The sequence below is a fragment of the Gopherus flavomarginatus genome, chromosome 2 (genome assembly GCF_025201925.1).
Source record: "Gopherus flavomarginatus isolate rGopFla2 chromosome 2, rGopFla2.mat.asm, whole genome shotgun sequence".
Taxonomy (NCBI): Eukaryota; Metazoa; Chordata; order Testudines; family Testudinidae; genus Gopherus; species Gopherus flavomarginatus.
This window is the reverse complement of record NC_066618.1, coordinates 291,963,513-291,990,575: the sequence shown is the minus strand read 5'-3', so window position 1 is coordinate 291,990,575 and position 27,063 is coordinate 291,963,513. Positions and strand designations below refer to the sequence as shown.

The 27,063-nt window shown below is 49.1% G+C and overlaps 2 protein-coding genes across 8 annotated transcripts in view; both read left to right on the top strand.

Moving 5' to 3' along the window:
* Positions 1-27,063, top strand: part of AGO2 (argonaute RISC catalytic component 2) — a 141,318-nt gene that overhangs the window by 67,131 nt on the left and 47,124 nt on the right. For 5 of the 7 annotated variants that reach the window (XM_050940744.1, XM_050940746.1, XM_050940748.1 and 2 more), the window contains exon 4: positions 4,372-4,556. In XM_050940744.1, the coding sequence (XP_050796701.1) occupies positions 4,372-4,556 (185 nt within the window). Of the gene's footprint in view, positions 1-4,371; positions 4,557-4,767; positions 5,121-27,063 lie in introns of those variants that run through there. The other 2 variants (XM_050940745.1, XM_050940750.1) reach the window with 2 other exon arrangements.
* LOC127045315 (uncharacterized) overlaps positions 1-27,063 on the top strand; it is a 127,180-nt gene that overhangs the window by 98,804 nt on the left and 1,313 nt on the right. The gene's annotated exons all lie outside the window — the stretch shown is intronic.

The following is a 27,063-nucleotide window of genomic DNA, read 5'->3' as shown; positions in this document are numbered from 1 at the left end:
GCCCCGGCGCCCAAGTCTAAGGAGGCGAGGCGGATGGACCTCCTGGGCCGCAAGGTCTATTCAGCGGGGGCGCTACAGCTCAGGGTCTCGAACCAGCAGGCCCTCCTTAGCCGCTACTCCTTTAACTCTTGGGTAGCGGCGGGAAAATTTGCAGAGCTGTTACTGCAGGACGCCCGTGAGGAGTTTACCACCATTCTGGATGAGGGCAAAAAGGTAGCGAGGACCTCGCTACAAGCCTCCTTAGATGCTGCGGACTCGGCCGCTCGGACCCTTGCCTCGGGGCTTACGATGCGCCGCATTTCCTGGCTTCAGGTCTCTGGCCTTCCGCCAGAGCTCCAGCATACTATCCAGGACCTCCCCTTCTAAGGCCAGGGCCTGTTTTCTGCTAAGACAGACCCCAGACTAAAGGACCTTAAAGACAATAGGGTCATAATACGGTCTTTGGGGATGCATACACCTGCGACACAGCGCAGGCCATTCCGGCAGCAGAACCAACAACAGCAGCGTCGGCCGTATCCTCAGTTCCGTCCGCGGCAGGACCTCACTAGGCGCCGCGGCAGGAACAACCGACTCAGACAGTTGGGTGGCCAAACGGGGCAAAACCAAGGCTCTGCCAAGGCCCCTCCTGGACCCAAGCCTTCATTTTGAAGGTGCGCCCGAGGGCGCAGTACCAGTTTCCCACACGGATCCTTCCCCGCAGTTTTCCAACCGTCTTTCATTTTTCCTCCCGGCGTGGACCCAAATAACATCGGACCGTTGGGTCTTGCGCACTGTGCAGGCCGGTTATCGCCTGCAGTTTTCATCGCCCCCCCCCCCCCACCCTCGTCCCTCTTCAGGGACCCCTCTCACGAGCAATTCCTCCGTCAGGAGGTGCAGACGCTCCTCGTCAAGGGAGCCATAGAGGAGGTTCCAGAGAGCGAGAAGGGCAAGGGGTTTTATTCCCGCTACTTTCTAATCCCCAAGTCCAAGGGGGGCCTCAGGCCTATCCTCGACCTGCGGGAACTCAACAAGTATATGGTAAAGTTGAAGTTCCGTATGGTATCCCTTGGACCCATCATCCCATCCCTGGATCCCGGAGACTGGTACGCCGCCCTCGACATGCAGGACGCTTACTTCCATGTCGCCATATCCCCCCAGCACAGGCGTTTCCTCCGCTTTGTGGTCAACCGCCAACGTTATCAATTTGCGGTCCTCCCGTTTGGCCTCTCTACGGCCCCGAGGGTGTTCACGAAATGCATGGCAGTCGTCATCGCATACCTTCGGCGCGGCCGCATTCACGTGTTCCCCTACCTCGATGACTGGCTGATCCGGGGCACATCGGAGCTGCAGGTCCGCTACCATGTCCGCAGGATCAGCAGCCTCTTTGCTGCCCTAGGCCTCGTGATCAACGTGGACAAGTCTACTCTGCTCCCCACGCAGAGGATAGAGTTCATTGGGGCCGTTCTGGGCTCTACCCTAGCCAGGGCCTTGCTACCCTTGCCCAGGTTCCAGTCGCTGTCGGCCATCATTCTGCGCTTGCAGGCGGCCCCGTTGACCTCTCTAAGAACATGTCTGGCCCTCCTGGGACATATCGCGGCCTGTACGTTCGTGACAGCGTATGCCCGACTCCGCATGAGGCCTCTTCAATCTTGGATCATCGCGCAGTACCGGCCGGCCAGACATTCGTTGGACACAGTTGTCACCGTTCCCCAAAGGGTACTGAACTCCCTTCGGTGGTGGCTGGACCAGTCCGTAGTCTGTGCGGGGCTCCCTTTCCATCCGCCCCAGCCCTCGGCATCCCTGACTACGGACGCCTCAGATCTGGGCTGGGGGGCGCACTGCGGCGCTCGAAGAACTCAGGGCCTGTGGACCCCTCAGGAGCTGGATCTCCACGTCAACATACGGGAGTTGAGAGCGGTCCGTCTTGCTTGTCAAGCGTTCGTCCATCACCTTCAAGGTCGTTGTGTCGCGGTGTTCACCGACAACACGATGACCATGTTCTACATCAACAAGCAGGGCGGCACTAGGTCCTCTCCCCTATGTCTCGAGGCGATGCGTCTCTGGGAGTTTTGTATAGCCCATGCCATTCACCTTTCCGCCTCCTATCTCCAGGGAGTACGAAACACTCTAGCGGATCGACTGAGCAGGTCCTTCCGCTCGCACGAGTGGTCCCTCCGCCCAGACGTCGCCCTCTCACTCTTCCAGAGGTGGGGTCGTCCCCGGATGGACCTCTTCGCGTCCAGGGAGAACAGGAAATGTCAAACATTCTGCTCCTTTCAGGGTCGGGAGCCCGGGTCTATAGCGGATGCCTTCCTGATCCCATGGGCGACCCACCTGTTTTACGCGTTCCCTCCCGTTCCGCTGATACACAGGGTCCTCCTCAAGGTGCGCAGAGACAGAGCTCGTGTGATTCTGATAGCTCCAGCGTGGGCCAGACAACACTGGTACCCCATGTTGCTGGACCTCTCAGTAGCCAACCCAGTTGCCCTGCCCCTTCATCCGGACCTGATCACCCAGGACCACGGCAGGCTCTGTCACCCGGACCTTCGGTCTCTGCACCTTACGGCATGGCTCCTGCGTGGTTGACAGGCTCCGAGTTACGCTGCTCTACCCCGGTTCGGGAGGTTCTCCTGGGCAGTAGAAAGCCTTCCACCAGGGCTGCTTACTCGGCTAAGTGGAAGCGTTTCTCCTGTTGGTGTTCGGAGAAAGGTCTTCTCCCTATGTAGATTCCCATCACCACTATTCTGGACTACATCTGGTCCCTCAAGGCCCAGGGTCTGGCGTTGTCGTCCCTTCGGGTTCACCTAGCGGCTATCTCCACGTTTCATCCTGGAGGGGACGGACGTTCTGTCTTCTCCCACCCTATGGTGCCGAGATTCCTGAAGGGACTGGAACGTCTCTATCCACAGATCCGCCCTCCTGCCCCTTCATGGGATCTCAGCCTGGTCCTAACTCGGCTCATGGGTCCTCCATTTGAGCCGTTAGCTACTTGCTCCCTGCTCTATCTCTCATGGAAGACCGCCTTCCTAGTGACCATCACCTTAGCTAGACGGGTGTCGGAACTACGGGCCCTCACAGTAGATCCCCCGTATACGGTCTTCCATAAAGACAAGGTGCAGCTGAGACCACACCCTGCCTTTCTTCCCAAGGTGGTCTCAGATTTCCACATTAACCAGGAGATCTTCCTCCCCGTCTTTTTCCCAAAGCCCCATTCGTCCCGCAGGGAGCAACAGCTCCACTCGCTAGATGTCCGTCGGGCACTAGCATTTTATGTGGACAAGACCAAACCATTCCACAAGTCCCCCCAGTTATTCGTGGCGGTAGCGGACCGGGTCAAGGGACTACTGATTTCCTCACAGAGAACATCTTCCTGGGTTACCTCCTGTATCAGGACCTGTTATGACCTGGCCCACGTTCCGACGGGCCGTATGACTGCTCACTCCACCATAGCACAGGCGTCATCGCTGGCTTTCCTTGCCCGCGTGCCGATCCAAGACATTTGTAGGGGGGCGACCTGGTCATCGGTCCACACATTCGCTTCCCATTACGCCCTGGTTCAGCAGTCCAGAGATGATGCGGCCTTTGGCTCTGCAGTGCTCCAGGCCGCGACTTCTCACTCCGACCCCACCGCCTGGGTAAGGCTTGGGATTCACCTACCTGGAATGGATATGAGCAATCACTCGAAGAAAAGACGGTTACTCACCTTGTAACTTGTGTTCTTTGAGATGTGTTGCTCATATCCGTTCCACACCTGCCCTCCTTCCCCACTGTCAGAGTAGCCGGCAAGAAGGAACTGAGGAGCGGGCGGGCCGGCAGGGGTATATATCAAGTGCCATAGTGGCGCCACTCTAGGGGGCGACCTGCCAGCCCACTGGAGTTGCTAAGGTAAAAAAGTTTCCGGCAAACGTGCACGCGCGGCGCGCACACCTACCTGCAATGGATATGAGTAACACATCTCGAAGAACACCAGTTACAAGGTGAGTAACCGTCTTTTATGACTCCTAAGCAGATGATGACAACAGACCAGGCTCAATTTTGCTTATACAATAGCTGACTCCTACAAGTATTACATCAATATGTATCTTCATGTCTGCACTCAGATCATCATATTCCCAGTGGGACTGTCCACTTGATATAAGAGCACTGCGAAAATGTAATATTGCCTTAAAGGAATGGGAGGTGGAAACACATTCATGGAAATAATAATTGTAGTAAGAAGATGTAAACTAATAGATAGTGTTTCTCCGCACTTCCCCTCTTACATCTTTTTCTTTTTGTGCTCTCTTCAAAGCGTTAGAGTTGCTTTGCATAACAATCTATGCCCCTTTCATCTCCCCTGCTTTTTGTGTCTTTAAATGGAAAGAATCATCTTGTTTTGTTTTCCTATTGTTGCAGGTGGAGTTGGAGGTCACACTTCCAGGAGAAGGGAAGGACAGAATATTTAAGGTGGCTATAAAATGGATGTCCTGTGTGAGTCTGCAGGCTTTACATGATGCTCTTTCTGGTCGGCTGCCAAGTGTTCCATTTGAAACTATCCAGGCACTGGATGTAGTGATGAGGCATTTGCCTTCCATGAGGTGAGGAAAATACCTTGAGGGTCTTTATAAAATTATCTTCTTATTTGAATTGTTTAAATGGTTATTCTAATTTAATGTGTGTTTTCATGGATCAGCCATGACAGCAGCAACTCTCTGTTTCTGTTGCAGCAGGTCTCTTCATGTGCAGGAAGCTAACCGTGAAACTAACAGTACTGCTGCTTTTGGACTGTCCATGTGAATTTCCAGTCCACAGTACCTAAGACTACAAGCCTTCTTCCCCAAATTCTGTACAGACTCTTTTTTTTCCCCCTCTGCACATATCAGGCCTGAGGAAATACCCACCCCGCTTCCCTTGCATTTTTACATGGTGCTTCGGCTTGTGCAAAACTTAAAACTTCCCCTCCCAGCAAGCTTTGAACCCATAGCATTTGCAGTCATAACAGTGCTATAAAGCCTTTTACCACACCACTGTCTAAATGTTCTTGCCCTATTGCAGGTCCTTGACCTGGAGAAGGCAGGAAAGGGATTGTGGAATGAAGAGAGGTCCAAGTCTGGCAGCGCAGTGGCATTGCTGATTTTTTGGCAGTCTCCCTACATGTGTGTGTATGTTGTTGGGTTTTTTTATTATTCATTTATTGATTTTTGTATTTCATAGCACCTAGCAGCCCTACTCATGGACTGGGGTCCCATTCTGCTAGGTGCTATACAAATAGAGAACAAAAAGAAGGTCCCTTCCCTAAAGAGCTTACAGAGATAATGGATGCAGACTGATGAGGGAGTACAGTGAAATGATACAGGTCAGTATGATGGGCAGTGGTATCAGTGCACCAGCAGCCCAGCTGTTATCAAGAGTGGGGTTTTTTTATGGGTATAATGGCAAAGGAAAGTTTTCAGGAGGATAGGGAGATAGCTTTGTGGACATTGATGAGGTGCTCCGTCCCGGCTTGAGGAGCAGTATGAAAGGAAGCACAAAGGTGCTTGTTTGAAAATATAACAAGTGTGTGGTAGAAGTTGGCAGGGGTGAGGTGGAATCACTGGGGCAAGTGAATGGGTTAGAGGATGAGAGCCGATGAGAAACTTTTTTTTTTTTCTTCAAGTAGTGTCCTTGTGGGTGCTGCACTTGAGATAAGTTTGTGCCTTTGATCTGAGATTTTTGGTAGAAGTCCCTATTGGGCTTGCGCATGTGCCTCGCACATCCTCATGCCCCATGCCAAGGCTGTATGGGGCTGCACAGGTGAACCACCCTCAGTTACCTTATAGCATTTATTGTTGTCGAAACCATTGTTTCCTTGGGTCTTTTTTTCTTTTAAAAACATCATAAAATAGAAAGATTTTTATTCATATCTCTAGTTAGTTCATAGTTTCCCCTTTTAGGAATTATTTTTTCATTATTTTGCTTAAAAATGCCAGGCTCCCCGGGATTCAAGAGGTGCCTCTTCTACCATGAGGCTATTCTGATCAGTGATAGACATTCCCAGTGATCCACTGTGGTTGTTACTCATATCCTCTGTAAGTGCAAGGCCTGCACTTCCTTCAAGGATAGATTGGGTAGGGGGGAAGGGGAAGACTAGAGATATCAAGTTTAAACTAATGATTATGACCAGTTTTCAATACCCCCTGTACATAAACCTCCCAGTACCACTAGTACCCTGTCTATATCAAGATCTCAGTCACCAGAGACTACTAGAGATGTAGATGGTACTGTGGCACCAAGTATATCTACAGTACCAAAGTCCTCAATGACATCTGCTGCTAAGCAGAAAGAGGTAAGGAGTGCACCTTCAAATCTCAGTCACCAATGCACAAGAAGGCTATAGAGATCTCGGGTCCTAACGGAAGTTCCATGTGGGCTGTAAGGGACGCTGGTACCACAAAGGCATAGAAGAGTTTGTCTAAGACAGGCTTGGTATCAAGTTTGGGTACTCATACCCAGAATGGCAGAGATGCTGTTGAGAAGAGTTCTAAGCCTGCTGCAGAACAACACTTGATACTGGTAACATGCAGGTCAACAGTACCAAAACTACTCAGCTACCTACAGTACTGATGAAATGTGAGCCGACTTGCTTCCATGCCAAGCGCTTGGCACTAACTGCATTGGGACCAAAGCCATCCTCCACAGGTTCTCACTTGCTACCATCTTTGATACCATTGGTACCACAAGAATTTAGGTACCCTAAGGACATGATCCTTTAGATTCTTTGGAATTGGAGTCTCTTCTGTTAACGAATACTGGAGGGTTGTCCGCATGAAGGCTCTGTCACTCTATCACCTTGAGTACCATATCCTCCCTCATCTATTCTACAAGCTAAACAGCTGTCCCCTCTCTTGGAGTATGGGGAAGAGGGCTCCTCAGATTCTCAGATTTTGGTGCAGGATTCCCCTGTCTATTCTAAGACACACTGCTCTCCCTCCTACACCTGTGTATTTACAGGAGGATACTCCTCAGATGACACCTATGTGGCAAGATCACAGGTGGATGCCTCCACGTATGCCAGAGAAGGAGAAGCAAGGGTAGATAAAGAGGTGATACCTCTCACTAATATTTACTCCTCCTCCTCATGTGTCATGCCTCCCACCACTTTTGTGGCAGATGACTTCTGACAGTTTCAGAAACTGATGAAGTGAACTGCTGAAATGCTTCAGATTACCTTAAAGGAAGTTTAGGAATCCACCATAAACTCCTAGATATTTTGCAAACTTCAGTATCTATAAGAATTGCCATTCCGGTCAATGAAGCTCTTATGGAGCCCACTAAGACTGGCAAACCTCTGCCTGCAAGAGAGAGAATAATAAGTATTATGTCCCTGTCAGGGATTCTCTTCTAGCTTTGAATTCTCTGGTAGTGAAGACCATTAATGAACGAGGTAGACAACATAGCTCAAAGCCCATTCTGTACAGTAAGGATGACCAGCAGCTCAATCTTTTTGGTTGCAAATCCTGCATTTCAGCCACACTTCAGCTCAGAAGAGCAAACGATCAAGTGCTTTTGGCTAAATATGTATATTTAAATTACCACAAATTTAGTTTTATTGAGCACCTGCCAGAGGAACATCATCACCAGTTTAAGGCTATTATTCAAGAGGGTCGGCTCCTGGCAAAGACATCGCTACTTTGACCCTGCAGATACTGCAGCACAGTCCACTGCAGTAATATTGAGGAGAGTGTCTTAACTGCAACTGTCAGGTTTCCCAAGAGAGATTGAGTATCATCAAAAGCCTCCCCTTTGATGGCTACAAGCTTTTTGCCAACTTGACAAATACATTGCTCCACACTTTAGAGGATGCAAGACATGCTGTGCTCCCTCAGAATTGTGCTGCCTCTCATCTTATTTACAGGGGTAAAAAAGAGCGTGCCCAGCGCCATATTTAACTTATCGGAGATAGACCATCTAAACCCATGGCCAAGAGACCAAGATACTCAAAAAAGAAACCTCCTTCACCTACATCTTCTGAGCTATCCCCATCCTCCAAGCAATAGCTTTTTCAATGATTTGGTTGAGAGTTTCAACCATGCAGTTGACAAGGTTGTGCAGCTGCAACATCTTACTCCCCTTACCTCCTTTTGGATGTTGTCTCTTCTGTTTTCAGGCTGCATGGGAGAATGACCTCAGACAAATGGGTTTTGGAAATCATAACATCTGGTTACATTATCCATTTCAGATCTACCCTTACCCATTCCCCTTCCCCAGGACTCTTCAGGGGCCCCTCTCATGATCAATTATTCGCATAAGAAGTGGCTGCATTTAGGAGCAATAGAACCAGTTCCTGACCAGCACAGGAGAAGGGAATTCTATTTAATGTATTTCCTGATTCCCGGAAAGAATGGACGGTGGAGACCAATTTTACATATCAGATCTCTAAACAGATAGGTAAAACAGCAGAAATTCAGGATGGTGACCCTTGCAGCAATAATTACCTCTTTAGAATTGGAAAGAAACAGAATTAGAGGACGGATTTGTGTTTCGACCTACAAGATGCTGTGTTTATGTGGCTATTCACCCTTCACACAACAGGTTTCTTAGTTTTCTAATCAAGAACGTGCATGACCAGTGCAGGGTGCTCCCTTTCGGCCGCAAGGGTATTCTCAAAGATTCTGGCAGTAGTTGCTGACCACCTACATCATTTGGGTATAATCATTTTCCCATACCTGCGTGATTGGTTGATCAGGGTCAGATTTTATCAGGAAGTATTGTTGTCAGCAAAGATGACATCAGTTTCACAAGCCCAGGCCTTCAAATCAACTTTGAAAAGTCTGTTTGGAATTCATAGGAGCTTCCCTGGATGCAGTGACAGTCAGAGCATACTTCCCTTCCAGCAAATTTCTTGTACTAGTAAGTCTCATCTCAGAATCAGGGCAGTCCTCAAGTAACAGTAAGAGAGGTGTCTTCAATTGCTGAGTCTTTGGTTATTGACTTGGGATGGAGGTTGGACACTCCACTCCAACCTACAGATTCTGAGACTCCAAATATAGTTTTTCAGTGGTTCTTGGGAATAGAGAGATCCTGTTCATCAGAGGTGCAATGTGTTTTATTAAATAGTAAAAAAGAATCTACAAGAAATACTTGCCTCTAGAAATGGAAATATTATCATCTTTGATGTAAGTCATGAGATTTTGCTGACCCACTCTTCTCTTCCTAGGATATTGGATTAACTGTTCTAACTGAAAGCATCGGGTCTGTGAATTCCATTAGGGCTCTCTTAGTGGCAGTAACAGCTTTTCATACACCTCGGGGGGTTATCTTTACTTAACCAACTACACCAAATTCCTAAGAAGTTTTCAAATACCTCCCCACCAATCAGAGATCCCGCTTCTAGGTGGGACCTGTACCTAGTCCTTAATTGCCTTACGAAATATCCTTTTGAGCCTCTAGCTAGGTGTTCTTTACTGGATTTATCAATGAAAATAGCCTTTCTGGTAGCTATCGCTTCTGCCCGAAGGGTGAAGAATTGGGGGCTTTAAGGGCAAGCCCCCCACTTTTACAGTATTCACTAGAGAGAAAGTGTTGCTATAGGCCCATCCAAAAGTTTTATCCAACATGCGCACAGAATTTCATATTCATCAAACCATTCATTTCCTGTTTTTTTTTTCCTGAGAACTACAATGGACTAGTCAAGAAGCCATATTCCATACCCTAGATGTCAGGAGGGTATTAGCCTTTTACCTAGATAGAAAACCATTTAGAAAATCTCTTAGTCCATTGGTATCTCTTGCAGACAGAAATAAGGGTTCAGTAATTTTGAAACAGAGTTTATCTAAGTGGATCTCCAGTTGTATTAAGATCTGATGTTCAACCCCCTTTGAGTGATCACACATTCCACACAAGCACTATATACATCTATAGCCTTTCTTAAGGATGTGCCGGTTGCAGATGTCTGTAGAGTGGCACCTTGGTCCTCTGTTCATTCTTCTTGTAATCGTTATGCCTTGGTGCCGACAGCAAGATAAGATGCTACCATAGGCAGTGCAGTTCTCTCTTTTGTATTGGGCTCTGCTCTGAACCTCCTGTTTCCTTGGGGGTATTACTGGGGAATCCCCTGAAGTGGAGCACCCACAAGGGAACTACTTGAAGGAGAAATTACTCATCTTTTGTAGTAACTGGAGTTCTTCAATATGTGGGTCTCTGCATGCTCCACTACCTACCCTCCTTCCTCTCTGCTTTGGAGTCTCCCTTGGGGGACCTTGCAGGGGTTCTTCCCTGTAGCCCCATAAAGCCTCGATGCAGGTCACATGGATGTGTGGGGCACTTGCGCAGTCTGAATGGGCACCATTACCAAAAATCTCTGATCAAAGGTGCAGATGCACCTGAAGTGGAGCACCCTCAGGGCGACACATCTCAAAGAACCCCAGTTACTACACAAGGTAAATAACCTCTCCATCTGTGACAGGTAGAAGGAGGAGTGTTGTGGCAAATGACATGGAGAGGAGGGGGGAGATTGTGTTCTCTTGAGGAAAAAAATGGGCTAGACCTTGTGTAGAAGGAGAAGTGGAGGCAAAAGGAGGGGACAATATTGAAGAGTGAGTCAAAGGTAGCTGAGGTTGTGGGTGTGCGATTCATTTAAGTTGGAGTAGTAGAGTTGTTGAGCTAGGAAGATGACAGAATGGAAGGAGGAGAGAATGAATTTGTATCACAGGAAGACAGCCTGGTCACGGGACTTCTGCTCTCAGGCATTTATTGCGAAGATAGTAGCAGAGAAAGCAGATGTTCGAGGAGCAAACCAGTTAAGAGTGGAGGAGAATGAAGCATGGAGAGAATTGACAAGAAAGAAAGAAAAAAGGAAGAGGAGGCAGGAAGGAGAAGTCTGAGAGCAGATGAGAAGTTCAGTGCTGATGGATTGGAAATTACAGAAAGGCTGAGGGCCTGGGGGGAAGGGACGGACGGATGGGCAAGGCTGATCAGATGATGGTTGGAGAGAGGGAACTCAGCAGCAGAGATTAGAGAGATAACAGTTCTTGGTGAAGACGAAGTCTAGTGAATGGCTCTTTCGGTGAGTGGAGAGCTGAACCAGACCTGTTGCCGGCAGATCCCAGATGCCTGTTCATGCCCAGGCCTCACTGAACACTAACAGAGGAAATGCTGGAAACCAGTCTGGCTCATCTCTGCATTAGTATTGCTAAAATAGATATTAGAGCTATAAAAAGGTGTTTAGTGTTTAGATTTTATGAAATGCTTGTAGGATGCTGCATGTATTAATCCTGTTATAAAATCTGCACCTCACGTACTGTTTGCTCTGTAACTACATAAGTGTTTGCTCTGGAATATAGACCCTCCCCCAGTCGGGAAGGAAGCATTGCCAAGTATGAAATACTAGTTTACCCCAAGAGGTGTCATCTCCTTTCCAATAAAAGGAGGCTGATAGACTCCAGACGACCCATTGTGGAACATCAGTGGACAGACAACTTCGTTGATTGCTCCCTCCATACCCAGGTAGAGGAGATGTGCAGAAAGACTCGTCCCATCAGCTTAAGCTCTGGCAGAAGGGAACAAAAATTCCTGTCAAGAAGAAATTGTTATCCCTATGCTGCATGGACTTCAAGGAGGGGGCAAGACTTCTAATCATAAATAAGGGATCCCCAGCTGTGTAGCTTGGGTTAGCCCTAAAGGACCTATAGAACTTGCACATTACAACAGCTATTCTTCTTCGAGTGATTGCTCATATCCATTCCAGTTAGGTGTGCGCGCCGTGCGTGCACGTTCGTCGGAAACTTTTTACCCTAGCAACTCCAGTGGGCCGGCAGGTCACCCCCTAGAGTGGCGTCGCCATGGCGCTCGATATATACCCCTGCCGGCCCACCCGCTCCTCAGTTCCTTCTTACCGCCGTGTCGGTCGTTGGAACTGTGGAGCGCGGCATTGCTGTCCTGCACGTCCTTAGTTCTCCTTCGTTTTACAGTTCATAGTTGTAGTTAGTAGTAGTAAATAGTTGTAAAGTATAGTCAGTTAATTGTTGTTTGTAAATAGTTGTAAATACTTGTTAGCGGGTTTGGGCCATAGCCCTTCCCGGCACCGGGCTCATGCCTGGTTCTCTGGGCTTCAAACAATGCGCGGCCTGTAAGAAGCCGATGCCGACCAGCGATCCCCACGACGCTTGCCTAAAATGCCTGGGGGAATCGCACATTTCGGACAAGTGCTGCATTTGCAAGGCTTTTAAGCCTAGGACAAAAAAGGAGAGGGACCAGAGATTAAGGACTATCCTTATGGAAGCGGCACTCAACCCGGTAACTTCGCAGACCGTCGCCTCTACGCCGGCACCGGACCACGCCGGCACCGGAAAGACACACTGGCACCGTCCTTCCCCGGCACCAGAACCCGAAGCAAGGCCCTCGAAGTCTGCGACTCCATCCAGGCAGACTCGAGTGGAGCGCCCGGCACCTACCTCGGCCGCGGCACCACCAGCAGGGATCCCGTCGACTCTGGGCCCTGAGTGTCCGTCGAGTCCGGTCCCTCCTAGCTCCCCCATAAGATCTGGGGTTGAGCTATTGGTCCCATCGACACCAGAGACTTTTGCTTCGGCACGGGACCTGATCACTCTTACAGAGCCAACCCAGCCTCAATCCCCGGTACCCCCAGTGCGGATTGTGTCCAGAGGCAAGCCGACGATGAGAGCGCCGTCTCAGGACTCATGATCGCTGTCAAGGTCCTGTCGCCGTGGACGCTCTAGCTCCCGGCGCTGCTCGCAGTCCCGGCACCGCTCCCCTCGGCGGTACCGGTCGCACTCGCGGCGCTGGTCATCCTCCAAACAGTCCTGGTTTGGTTCAAGTCACCGCTACCGGCACCGGGACTCTAGGAGCCGTTCCCATCGGCGATCAACTCCCCGGTCGACCTCCCGACACCGAGCTGGTGGCAGGACCCGGTCCCGGTCGACCTCCCAGCACTGCGTCGGTGGCAGGTCCCAGTCCCGCCTCCCGGCATGGAGTCGGAGGCAGGTACCGGTCCCGATCCCGGCACCGAGTCGAAGGCATTCCCCGGTCCCGATCCCTGCACCAGTATGGTTCCGGTACCGGTCCCCGGCACCGAGGACGTCGTCGGCGTCAAAACTAAGGGATCCCTACCAGCCGCGTTCGGCCCCTCCATGGCCTTCCAGACAGCCATCTGTGTCGTCACAGGCAGACAGTGTTTATGCGCTGGACACAGACAGACACTCGGCCCTTTTTCAGGACCCTCCTCCGCAGGACCAGGGACCGCAGCAGTGGGGGTTCTGGACACCCTGGGCGTACCACTAAGCCCAGGGCCGCCAGCAACTTCCTCCTCGGCCTGCGACGGCTGAGCACAGGGCGCCGGAGGCATCACTGTCTTGCCCCCCTCCCCCTCCGGAAGGGGAGGACAGGCCCAAACAGCGGGACCCTGAGCTCCCTCCGGAGTCAGAGGCGCGGGTTCAGACAGAGCCACCCATGGACGCTCTTTTGCCAGGGGTCTCCTCATCGTCCTCTCCCAATGAGGCAGTGGCAGGCACATCTTCCACCAGCCCTCCCCCACTCGACCTCAGGGCGCACCAGGACCTCTTCAGGCGCGTAGTGCAGAATTTAAACCTGCAAGCTGAGGAGGTCTCCGAGATGGAAGATCCCGTGGTGAGCATCCTCTCCGCAGATGCTCCCACCAGGGTCGCCCTGCCCTTTATTAGGACTATCCAGGCCAACGCCAATACGATCTGACAGTCGTCTGCCTCCATCCCTCCTGCTGCACGAGGCGTGGAGCGTAAGTACATGGCTCCCTCCAGGGGCTATGAGTACCTCCATGTTCACCCGACACCGTGCTCCCTCATAGTGCAGTCGGTGAACGAGAGGGAGCGTCACGGACAAGAGGCCCCAGCACCCAAGTCCAAGGAGGCGAGGCGTATGGACCTCCTAGGCCGCAAGGTCTATTTGGTGGGTGCCCTTTAGCTCAGGGTTTCCAACCAACAAGCCCTCCTTAGCCGCTACGCCTTTAACTCCTGGGTGGCAGCGGATAAGTTTAAGAAGCTGTTGCCACAGGAGGCGCGTCAAGAATTTGCGGCAATTCTTGATGAGGGCAAGAAGGTTGCAAGAACCTCGTTGCAGGCCTCCTTGGACGCAGCAGACTCGGCCGCTCGAACCCTCGCCTCAGGGGTTACAATGCGCCACATCTCCTGGCTTCAGGTTTCTGGCCTTCCACCGGAGCTCCAATATACCATCCAGGACATCCCGTTCAAAGGTCAGGGCCTGTTCTCGGAGAAGACAGACCCCAGGCTAAAAAGCCTGAAAGACAATCGGGTCATCATGCGCTCCCTTGGGATGCACACGCCCGGGACACAGCGCAGACCCTTCCGACCGCAACAACAACAGCAGCAGCGCCGGACATACCCCCAGTTCCGCCAGCGGCAGGACCTCAATAGGTGCCGTGGCAGAAATGGCAGGCGCAGACAGTCGGGCAACCAAGGGGGGTAGAACCAGAGCTCCTCCAAAGCCCCACCTGGGCCCAAACCTTCGTTTTGAAGATGCACCCGAGGGCGCGGTACCAGTTTCCCACATGGATCCTTCCCCCCCCGTTTTCCAACTACCTTTCGTTTTTCCTCCAGGCGTGGACCCAAATAACATCTGACCGCTGGGTCTTACGCACTGTGCAGACGGGATACTGTCTGCAGTTTACGTCTTACCCTCCCTCCCGCCCCCCACCCTCGTCCCTCTTCAGGGACCCCTCTCACGAGCAATTCCTCTGCCAGGAGGTGCAGACGCTCCTCAACAAAGGAGCCATAGAGGCGGTTCCGGAGAACGAGAAGGGCAAGGGGTTTTATTCCCGCTACTTCCTGATCCCCCAGGCCAAGGGAGGCCTCAGGCCTATCCTCGACCTGCGGGAACTCAACAAACATATGGTGAAGTTGAAGTTCCGCATGGTATCCCTGGGGACCATTATCCCATCTCTGGATCCTGGAGACTGGTACGCCACCCTCAACATGCAGGACGCTTGCTTTCCTATCGCCATATTGCCACAACACAGACGTTTCCTTCGGTTCGTGGTCGACCGCCATCATTACCAATTTGCGGTCCTCCCGTTTGGCCTCTCCACAGCCCCAAGGGTATTCACGAAATGCATGGCAGTCGTCGTCACATATCTTCGGCGCAGTCGCATTCACGTGTTCTCTTACCTCGACGACTGGCTGATTCGAGGCAGATCAGAGCTGCAGGTCCGCAACCACGTCCGCAGGATCAGCAGACTATTTGCTACCTTGGGCCTCATTATCGACGTGGACAAGTCCACTCTGCTCCCCACGCAGACGATAGAGTTCATCGGGGCCGTTCTGGACTCCACCTTGGCCAGGGCCCTTCTGCCGTTGCCCAGGTTCCAGTCACTGTCGGCCATCATTCAACGCTTGCAGGTGGCTCCCCTGACCTCTATGAGGGCATGCCTAACCCTCTTAGGCCACATGGCGGCCTGCACATTTGTGACAGGTTATGCGCGGCTCCACATGAGGCCCCTCCAATCTTGGCTCATCGCGCAGTACCGGCCGACCAGACATTCGCTGGACACAGTTATCACCATCCCCCAGGGGGTATTGGATTCCCTCTGGTGGTGGCTAGACCAGTCCGTTGTGTGTGCAGGGCTCCCGTTTCATCCGCCCCAACCCTCGGTGTCCCTAACAACGGATGCTTCAGACCTGGGCTGGGGGGCTCACCTGGGAACCCTGAGGACACAGGGCCTGTGGTCCCCTCAGGAAGTGGACCTCCACATCAACATACGGGAGTTGAGAGCTGTCCGTCTCGCTTGTCAAGCGTTCTCCCATCAGCTTCGAGGTTGTTGTGTCGCGGTGTTCACCGACAACACGACGACCATGTACTATGTCAACAAGCAGGGCGGCAGGAGATCCTCTCCCCTATGTCAGGAAGTGATGCGGCTCTGGGACTTTTGTATAGCCCACTCCATTCACCTCACGGCTTCCTTTCTCCCCGGAGTACGGAACACGCTGGCAGACTGCCTGAGCAGATCCTTCCTCTCACACGAGTGGTCCCTTCGCCCGGACGTCGCCCTCTCGATCTTCCAGAGGTGGGGTTGTCCCCGAGTGGACCTCTTCGCGTCCAGGGGGAACAGGAAATGCCAGGCTTTCTGCTCCTTTCAGGGCCGCGAGCCCGGGTCGGTAGCGGATGCCTTCCTTGTCCCGTGGATGACCCACCTGTTCTACGCGTTCCCTCCGTTCCCGCTGGTCCACAAGGTCCTTCTGAAGGTGCTCAGGGACAGGGCCCGCGTGATTATGATAGCTCCAGCCTGGCCCAGGCAACATTGATACCCCATGTTGCTGGACCTGGCCATAGCCGACCCAGTCCCCCTGCCCCTTCACCTGGACCTGATCACCCAGGACCACGGCAGACTGTCACCCGGACCTCCAGTCGCTGCACCTTGCGGCGTGGCTCCTGCATGGCTGACCAGATCCGAATTACGCTGCTCTACCCCGGTACGTGAAGTACTCCTGGGCAGCAGGAAGCCTTCCACCAGAACGACGTACTCGGCCAAGTGGAAACGTTTCTCTTTGTTGGTGCACGGAGAGGGGTTTCCTCCCTATGGAGGTTTCTGTCGCCAATATTTTGGACTACATCTGGTCCCTCAAGCAACAGGGCCTGGCGATATCGTCCCTTCGGGTTCACCTGGCGGCTATCTCCACCTTTCATCCGGGTCGGGATGGCCGCTCGGTTTTCTCTCACCCGACGGTGACTAGATTCCTGAAGGGACTAGAACGTCTTTACCCCAACGTCTGACCCCCTGCCCCTACCTGGGATCTCAGCCTGGTTCTGGCTCGGCTCATGAGCCCTCCTTTTGAGCCATTAGCGACTTGCTCCCTGCTCTATCTCTCCTGGAAGACTGCCTTTCTAGTGGCCATCACCTCAGCTAGACGTGTGTCGGAACTCCGGGCCCTCACGGTAGATCCCCCGTATACGGTCTTCCATAAAGATAAGGTGCAGCTGAAACCGCACCCTGCCTTTCTCCCCAAGGTGGTCTCAGCCTTTCACGTCAACCAGGAGATCTTCCTCCCCGTCTTTTTCCCGAAGCCTCATTCGTCACGCAGGGAGCAACAACTCCACTCGCTTGATGTCCGTCGGGCTCTCGCGTTTTATGTGGACAGGACCACACCGTTCCGCAAATCCCCCCAGCTTTTCGTGGCAGTAGCGGACCGAATCAAGGGGCTTCCCATTTCCTCACAGAGGATGTCCTCATGGGTAACGTCCTGTATCAGGACCTGCTATGACTTGGCTCACGTCCCTACGGGCCGTGTGACTGCGCACTCTACCAGGGCGCAGGCGTCGTCGCTGGCTTTCCTCGCCCGCATACCCATCCAAGAGATCTGTCGGGCAGCGACCTGATCATCGGTCCACACCTTTGCTTCCCCCTATGCCCTGGTCCAGCAGTCCAGAGATGACGCGGCCTTTGGCTCTGCAGTGCTCCATGCTGCGACTTCTCACTCCGACCCCACTGCCTAGGTAAGGCTTGGGATTCACCTAACTGGAATGGATACGAGCAATCACTCGAAGAAGAAAAGACGGTTACTCACCTTTGTAACTGTTGTTCTTCGAGATGTGTTGCTCATATCCATTCCACACCCGCCCTCCTTCCCCACTGTCGGAGTAGCCGGCAAGAAGGAACTGAGGAGCGGGTGGGCCAGCAGGGGTAGATATTGAGCGCCATGGCGGCGCCACTCAAGGGGGCGACTTGCCGGCCCACTGGAGTTGCTAGGGTAAAAAGTTTCCGAACGTGCACGCACGGCGCGCACACCTAATTGGAATGGATATGAGCAACACATCTCAAAGAACAACAGTTACAGAGGTGAGTAACCGTCTTTTACTTTTTGAAACCTAAGACTGTAACTCATTTGTGTGCACGTTTACCTGCTTTAACCTTGTAAATAACTCATTTCTTTTCTTAGTCAATAAATCTTTAGATAATTTATCATAGGATTGGCTGCAAGCGTTGTCTTTGGTGAGAGATCTCAGGTACAATTGACCTGAGGTAAATGACTGCTCCTTTGGGAGTAACCTGAATATTATTGTAATTTTTTTGGTCTAAGGTACTATCTGTCACAAAGGCAAGTTTGCTTGGGTGGCAAGATAGATCAGAGTACCCCAGGAGACTGTCCGTGACTCCATGTTAAGGCTGTTAAAGTGCTTTAGGAGTTCACACTTGATATGTTGTTGGTAAAATCTAAGTGTAGAATTCACAATCAGTTTGAGGTTTGTGCTATGGTTCGTAACAGTCTGCCCTGTGGTTGGTACTCATGTTCATGAATCACTTCAAACAGTATGACAAGTGAAATGAAGGACTATTTTGGTGAGTGGCGAATTGGAGAAGAGGTGAAGGCAAGGAAACTAGAGCTAAGCGGTTGGATGGTTCATCAGCCTTGAAAATGAAGTCACTGACAATGAGTATAGGATAGTGTGAGGAGAGGAAGAGAGAGAAAAAGAGAGTTAAGAGATTAAATCAGAGAGGATGACTATTTATGGATGACTATCAGCAGACAGTTTATTTTAGTCATCTTCAGTGTGCCTTTTTCAAATTTTATTTAATCTAATTTATTCAAATGTTATCACCTAGGATTTATTTAAATAATATATTTATTTGGGTTGACATTTGCTAATGAATAAAATGACAGCTCTAAAGCCAGATTCTGATCTCAGTTACACTGGTGTAAATTCAAATTGAGCTATTTGATTTTCAAAAAGGGAATTGCAAACAGAGAATCAGGGATGAGCTACTGTCTTTAATTTATGTGACAGAAGGAATTCTTTAGGTGCTCAAATACTGAACCATTCAATACAGGCCTACAGGAGGGAACTGGAAGGACTTAAATAATCCTGTCAGTGAAAATATGGAAATTGGAATCTTGTACCCAAATTCTGTGTGACTTTTTTTAAAAACAATGACATTTACTTAGTTAGTAAAAATATCGGAGTCGAAAATACAGACGCTAATTGGGACCTGATATGTGTGAATATTTTATGGCTGTTACTCAAAACTAGAATAGAAATCAAAACTGGTTGGGAAGTAGAGAATAACATTTATTAGAATGGCTGAACTTTTTTCAGTTTTAAAGAGCTAAGTAATCAAATGTAGATTTTTTTATCCTATTAATTTTAATATAGAGAATAACAAAATATACATAAATGTCTCATAATATATTAACCGCTTGCTGCCTAATCTTGGCTATAGTTGAAACATTTAATTATATATGATGAATGGTTACAATATAAATCAATTACTTGTATTACACAATTTACAAACACATTTTGCATATAAAAAACCATCTAATTAAGGAAAAATTACTATGATAATAGAAGCAAAATCCAGAGGAGGGGGATAGAGACGGAAGAGGAAGAAAGTGAGCTGATAGGAGAAGGAGGTGGTGGGGTGTACATTTAATAGGATCATTCAGATACTCCCAGAAAAGCTTCCCATATCACTGAGAATTTTTCAAGGGTATTTCTGTAATAGAAAACAATTGTTTCCATGGTGGCCAAGCTTATAATATCTATGCTCCGATCTTCAATTGTTGGTTGCTTTTTGAATTTCCAATTAGTGCTCTGCTTAGCCAAAGTTTTTCAGATGTATTGAGCTTCCCATTAACATCTATTACAATCCAACACAATTTTATTTGATAAGAAAAAATTAACTGCAGTTCAGTTCTGCCCCAAAACCTACAAGTATAGGAGTCTTCCCACAGCATACAGATTAAGTTAGTACCTGCTGAATCACAGTGCCAACATTTGTCTGACTTAGTGGCACCTGTTTTGAATAGTCGGAGAGGGGTCCAGTGCATCCTTCATATGATTTTCTGCTAGATTAATCTTAAATTGAGGTCCAAGGAGCAGTTGAGAGCACTGGCTAAAATTTGTTTCCATTGGTTAGCAGAAAATAATTGGCCTAGTACCTCTTCACATTTCTTATTTAGGGAATCTATATTTTAGTTCAGATTTGCTGGTCAAGCATGAATATAGTGTTGCCATAGGTCTTGGTAATCTGGGTATTATTTGGAGAAATGCAAGTAGTTCAGGTGGGTCAGGAGAAGCGAAGGATTTGTGGCCAACCCAGTGAGAGATGGCATGTTTAAGTTGGATATATTGCAACTGCTTCTTAATCTTTAGATTGAACCTTTCTTTTAATTTTGTAAAAGGGAGGAAAGTATCATTTTCAGTAAACTGACTGATGGTCAAAATCCTTTTCCTAATCCAGTCTGGCCAAGGGATGGGGTTGCCTGCTATATGGAGTTTTGAGTTACCCCAGATAGAGGCCTTGGTATGCAGAGTGGGGTGGTTTTTAAATTTAGTAGACTTACTATGCCAGGTATTTTGAACTGCCACAATAGTGGGTAATTGTTCTGTAGGGAATTAGTAGTAGTCCGAGCACAGTGGAAAGGGGTAACGGGTAGAGCCTTGTGCGGATACAAAATTTGTATCCGCATCCAATCCAAGATCCGCAAACATAGTCCACGGATATCAGCATCCACAGATGCGGATAGCCACAGGTTTGCGGGGCTCTAGATATAAAATCTGTATCCACATCCATCCATGATCTGCAAACATGATCCGCAGATGTAAAGTGGATATCTGCAGATTTTCAGGGCTTTAGTAAAGGGGCAACCGATTCTGCTTCCACCTGAAGCCCATCCGGGATTCTAAAGCACAAGGGAATGAGCCTCTGTGCTGCTTGGCCAAGAATTATTGCCTGATAAAGTTTAAAGGTGGGAGTTCTAAAACTACTTGTTTGGATAGGTAGCTGTAATCTTTGTAAGGAGATTGTTTGTTTGTTTTTTTTTACCAGAATGCCACAAGAAGGACCTGAACATGTTGCCAATGTTAGTAAAATAAAAGTGGATATGGATATGGATAGGGAAGGAATTCATAATAAAAAAGATTCTGGGAAGGGCATTCATTTTAATTTTGTTTTTCCCCAAAGGGAGAGAGGTAGTGCTTGCCATTAGTTAAATCATTTGCTAACTGCATATTTAATAAGTTTGAGTTAAGCTTGACTGTTTTTAATCTCCTTCAGGAACAGGATGCCAAGATCTTGGAGGTTTGTCTGTTGCCATCTAAATGTCCCTATAGGAGAACCACTTCTAACTAAATCCTAGGAGATTTTTATTGCTTATTGCTTAGGAGGGATAATTTGTGCATTCTAAATCCATAGCTTTAAGTCTAGTTAATTTCAGGAGCTCAGCCTGACTACCTCTCTTTCTACCTGATGGGTAGGAAATGATTATGCCCCTAATAATAGCTTTTAGTGTATCCCATTAGGTGGAATGGGGTATCTCTGGTGTCATTTGTATAGAAGAAAAATCAAATTTCTTTTTTGACATGGTTCTGACAAATTGTATCTTTCAAAAGAGAGTCTTCATCTTTTTTATAAGTCCAGTTTGTCTCGGGAGGAGAAAATTGTCATTTCACTGGTGCATGGTCAAAGATCATGATAGACTTGATTTCATTATTACGTGCTGACTCTACCAGATTGGTAGAAATCAGGAAGAAATCTGTGCATAAATATGTGGGGAGGAGAAAAAAGTAAAATCCTTCAGTGTAGAGCTGTGCAAGTGCCATACATCTTTTAATCCCAATTTTTCCACAGTCTTTTATAATGTTTCTAGCATATGGTTGTGTATGCTTGGGCCAGCCTGAATTATCTAAAAAAGGGTCCAGTGCCTCATTAAAATCTCCTGCAATTATGATTGATTCTTTTGGAATATAAAAAATAGATATTGAAATTGGAAAAAGCTTCAGAAAAGAGCAACAAAAATAATTAGGGGTATGGAACAGCTTCCGTATGAGGAAAGATTAATAAGATTTGGACTTTTCAGTTTGGAAAAGAGACAATGAAGTAGGGATATGATTTGAGGTCTATAAAATCATGGCTGGTATGGAGAAGGTAAATAAGAAGTGTTACTTACTCCAACTCATAACACAAGAACTAGGGGTCACCAAATGAAATTAATAGGCAACAGGTTTAAAACAAACAAAAAAAGTTTTGTTTTGTTTTTTCAGACAGCGCAGTGTCAGTCTGTGGAACACTTTGCCAGAGGATGTTGTGAAGGCCAAGACTGTAACGGTTAAAAAAAGAACTAGATAAGTTGATGGGGAATAGGTCCATTAGTGGCTATTGGCCAGGATAGGTAGGGATGTTTGCCAGAAGCTGGGAATGGGCAATTTGATGACTACTTGTTCTGTTCATTCCCTCTGGGGCACCTGGCAGACAGGACATTGGGCTCGATGGATCTTTGGTCTGACCCAGTATAGCCATTCTTATGTTGTTTGAAATTTTTTTTCAAAATTAATTAATTAAAACCTTGGATCATCTTTATTAGGTCCATATGTATTAATTAGGATATAGAGAGAGTTAGAAATCTTAGCCTTCACCAGCAAAAATCTACCTTCCTCATATTTACTTACATATAGAATTCGTAAATTGAGGTTTTTGGGCTGCAGAGAAGAAATTGTTAAACATCCCTCCGCCAACCAGTCCCTCCTAAATTTCTCTTCATCCGAGTCATAAAGGTGTGTTCGCTGTGAGAAGATAACTGCTTTTAGTGTTTTAGATAAATGATCATTCTTTTTCTTTTTATCGGGTGATTTACCCCTTTGTTCCAAGAAACAAAATTTATATTATTAGTCATAAGGCATGCGTAGCTTGAATATTTTTTTATCAGGCACCTGAATAGTGTCATTGCTTGGGCCATTGTTAGTTTCAGATCTAGGAAAGGTTTATCTGAGTTCCCTCTCACTACCACAGGGACATGAGGGGGAGGAGAAAGGGTAAACGGAATGCGAGGAAAGGTAAAAAGATAGGCATAATACGGAAAAGAGAAAAAGAAATGAAGTGATCAAAGTTGACCAAGAATCACTTAAAAATACATAATTCTTATTCAAACAGAAATTGGACCTAAGTCCAGGAGATTTGCAAGGGGGTGACCTCTTCACTCACTTCCCCAGCCTCCCCAAAACACCGAACTGGAGTTGGACAGGATTCCCTTTAGCTTTATAAAGAAGAAATATTCTCATCTCAAGGGAGGTCCTGATTTCTGCACTGTTCACACCATCGTCCAAAGTGGGGGGCAGAGGAGAAGGCTACCATCTAAACTTAAGAACAAGACTATAGTAAATATATAAGAAAGTTATGCAAATTGTTTAAATAACCTTACTCTAGCATAACTGGATCACCTGCAGATAAGGGTTGATTAGCAAAACTGTTCTCCCTAAATTTTGTCCCCTAGAGCCTTGTCCACATTGGAATATAGTGGGAATGTCATTGCCCAATAGTTATATCAGCAATATAAATCAACACAATATTTATTACAACTCATTTAACATCAACAACAACAAAAAAAAACTAAACAGAAAAACCAAACTAATATTACTGAAAAAACAACTGACATTTTCATACTAACTTTCTCAGTAATTAGGTGAATCATAACCAACAAAACAGTTATCCTCGGATAGGATTTTAAGAGATCAGATTTCTTGACAGTTGAGGAAATTAAACGATTCATCATTAAACTGGAATCTTAATTACATTGTTTAGATCTGGTATCTCTTATAAGTGTGCAAATGGATTGAATATTTCCAGTTTTACTATAAACCCGGAATCTAGAAAATGAGATGGGGATGAAACAAAGTACAGTAACTCCTCACTTAAGGTTGTAGTTATGTTCCTGAAAAATGTGACTTTAAGCAAAACGATGTTAAGCATATCCAATTTCCCCATAAGAATTAATGTAAATGCGGAGGAGTTAGGTTCCAGGGAATTTTTTTTTCACCAGACAAAAGACTGTCTCTGTCTATCCATGCATACATACATACACAGGATAAATTTTAAACAATTTAATTCTGGTACACAGTGATGATGATTGTGAAGTTTGGTTGAGGTGGAGGAGTCAGAGGGTGGGATATTTCCCAGGGAATGCCTTACTACTAAATTATGAACTAGCAATTGGCTCAGCCCTCAAGGGTTAACTCTCTCACTCTATGAGGCAGCAGGAATGGAGGGCAGGGAGACAGCATCACAGACAGAGGCACACACTGTGTGTGTGAGAGAAAGAGAGATGCGCATTTCCCCTTTAAGCACACTGCCTTGTTAATTAGATCAGCTTACTCAGATCGCAGCTGCTGCCAGTAAGCTCCCTCGGTCCTGAGCCCTGTTGTGTGTACCCCCTGCTCTATGGAAGATGGGGTAAGTGGGGTGCAGGGGGGAGGGAGACATCCTGACATTAGCCACTCTGTTCCTTCCCTCCCTCCCAGAAAGCAGGAGTCTTGGGGATCAGCTCCAAGGCAGAGGGCAGGCGCAGCACATGGCAGTAGGGGAAGGACAGCTGCTGCCCAGAGAACTTAGGGGAGCGGGGAGCTGAATAGGGGGGCTGCCAGTCCACCCTGGTTCCAAGCCCCCACCAGCTGGTTGCAGCGGGCTGCTCTTCCTGCAAGCAGTGGACAAAGCAGGCAGCTCCAAACGACGTTAGAAGGGAGCATTGCGCAACTTTAAAGGAGCATGTTCCCTAATTGATCAGCAACGTAACAAGGAAACAGCATTAACCGGGATGACTTTAAATGAGGAGTTACTATAAAATCATCAGGGGGCAGGGGAGATTTTAAAATAAAAAAGAGGAGGGAAGGGGTCAGAAAAGGTACCAAGGCAGAGAGAGAAAACAAGATCACACTGCTCTATTGAGCCTTGCTGATCCACAGGTATAAGGAATCCCCAGGTCCAGGGAAGCAGTTTTCTTGGAGTTAGGAGTTCAAAGGTGGATCTGCTTCCTGTGCCCTGGAGTCGTGGGGTGGGGAGGGGTAGATGATGCAAAGCAGGTTGTCCATGTTGTAACACTCGCCTGCCAACAGCAGCAGCCAGAGCCCATAGCAGCTTCCTGGGTCTGGATAGAGGGTCAAGAGAGTCCAAATTCAGGCAGAGATGAGAGCCTGCTCTGCAGTTTGCTCCCACTGCTGGTGAAACTATCAAAGTCCAAGGAAATAAAACTAAAGGGAAGGGAGGAGAGGAAGTGGTGGATTTGCTGTTTGTTGTTAGTCTGAGAAGTGAATTCCCACATTGCAGTGACTAATCTGATAAAGTTGTTTTAATGCATCCTTTCTGTGTATTCTAGAAAAATCTTTTGCTGTAGTGAGCTTGGATAACTTTCAGCTGCTTCTGCTGTCATAAAATGAAGCATCTTGCCTTCCTTTTAAATTTTGAAAGTATCAGGGAAGGAAATGAAGTTGTCCACACTTCCCTTTGGCTAGGGCTCTTGACCTATTGATTTTAGCCCTCTTTCTACAGTGTCCTTGGTATAATCCAGGAAAATCATCAGTCTGTGTTGTTTGTGTTAGATTTTTAAGTTCAGGGGCTTTTCTAAGAATGAGTTCCTTAATATTGTATTTTTAAAATCTTAAAGTTATGGCCAGAGGGTTTGCTGTAAGAGAGTAATGGACTGTGTCAATATCTAAGTTCTGTTCAGGGGGCAGAGGTAAAAGTGCAGTCAACATGGTGGATAAAATTCAACAGTCCTGCCGTTTTCCAGCCTGTATCTGGGAGACCTACATCTCTCACATTCTTCTTCGAGTGATTGCTCACATCCATTCCAGTTAGGTGTGCGCGCCGTGCGTGCACGTTCGTCGGAAACTTTTTACCCTAGCAACTCCAGTGGGCCGGCAGGTCGCCCCCTGGAGTGGCGCCGCCATGGCGCTCAATATATATCCCTGCCGGCCCACCCGCTCCTCAGTTCCTTCTTACCGCCGTGTCGGTCGTTGGAACTGTGGAGCGCGGCATAGCTGTCCTCCACGTCCCTAGCTCTCCTTGTTATCTCTCGTTATTGTTATAGTTGTTAGTTAGATTGTTAAGTATAGATAGTAGTAATTAAGTGTAAATAGGTTGTAAATAGTTGTTCGCCGGGGGCTTTAGCCCTTCCCGGCACCGGGCTCATGCCTGGTTCGCCGGGCTTCAAGCAGTGTGCGGCCTGCAAGAAGCCTATGCCTACCAGCGACCCCCACGACGCGTGCCTGAAGTGCCTGGGGGAATCGCACAGATCGGACAAGTGCCGCATCTGCAAGGCTTTTAAGCCAAGGACAAAAAAGGAGAGAGATCAAAGACTCCGGACTCTCCTTATGGAGGCGGCACTTGACCCGGCGGCTTCGCCGGCCGTGATCTCGGCGCCGGCACCGGATCGCACCGGCACCGAAAAGACTCCCCGGCACCGACCTTCTCCAGCACCGGGGGCAGAACCAAGACCGTCGAAGTCTGCTACTCCGGCCAGGCAGACCCGACTGGAGCGCCCGGCCTCAACATCGGCCGCGGCGCCGCCGGCACCGTCGACTCCGGGCCCGGCGGGTCCGTCGAGTCCGGTGCCGCCAAGCTCCCCCATGAGATCTGGGGTTGAGATATTGGTCCCATCCACGCCGGAGACCTTCGCCTCGGCACGGGACCTCATTGCCTTGACTGAGCCTACTCAGCTGCCACCCCCGGTACCTCCGGTGCGGGTCGCGTCTAGAGGCAAGCCCATGATGTCGGCACCGTCTCGGGACTCGCGCTCACGGTCCAGGTCCCGACGTCACGGCAGGTCCAGATCTCATCGCCGCTCGCAGTCCCGGCACCGCTCTCCTCGGCGGTACCGGTCGCACTCGCGGCACCGGTCGACCTCAAGGCGGTCGCGGTCGGACTCCAGCCGCCGATACCGGCACCGTGACTCCAGGAGCCAGTCCCGCCGTCACTCGCCGCACCGGTCGACCTCCCGGCACCGAGCTGGTGGCAGGTCCCGGTCGACCTCCCGGCACCGAGCTGGTGGCAGGTCCCGGTCCCGATCCCGGCACCGAAGCAGCGGCCGGTACCGGTCCAGATCCCGGCACCGAGACAGAACCCAGTCCCGGTCCCGATCCCGGCACCGCTATGACTCCCGGTACCGATCCCCGGCACCGAGAAGATCGTCCCTGCCGACCCGAGCAGACCCTTACCAGCCAGGGTCGGCCCCGCCGTGGCCTTCTAGACAGCCGTCGGTCTCCTCACAAACGGACAGCGGGTATGCGCTGGGCACCGACCGGCAGGCGGCGCTCTTTCACGACCCGCCACAACACGACCAAGGCCCGCAGCAGTGG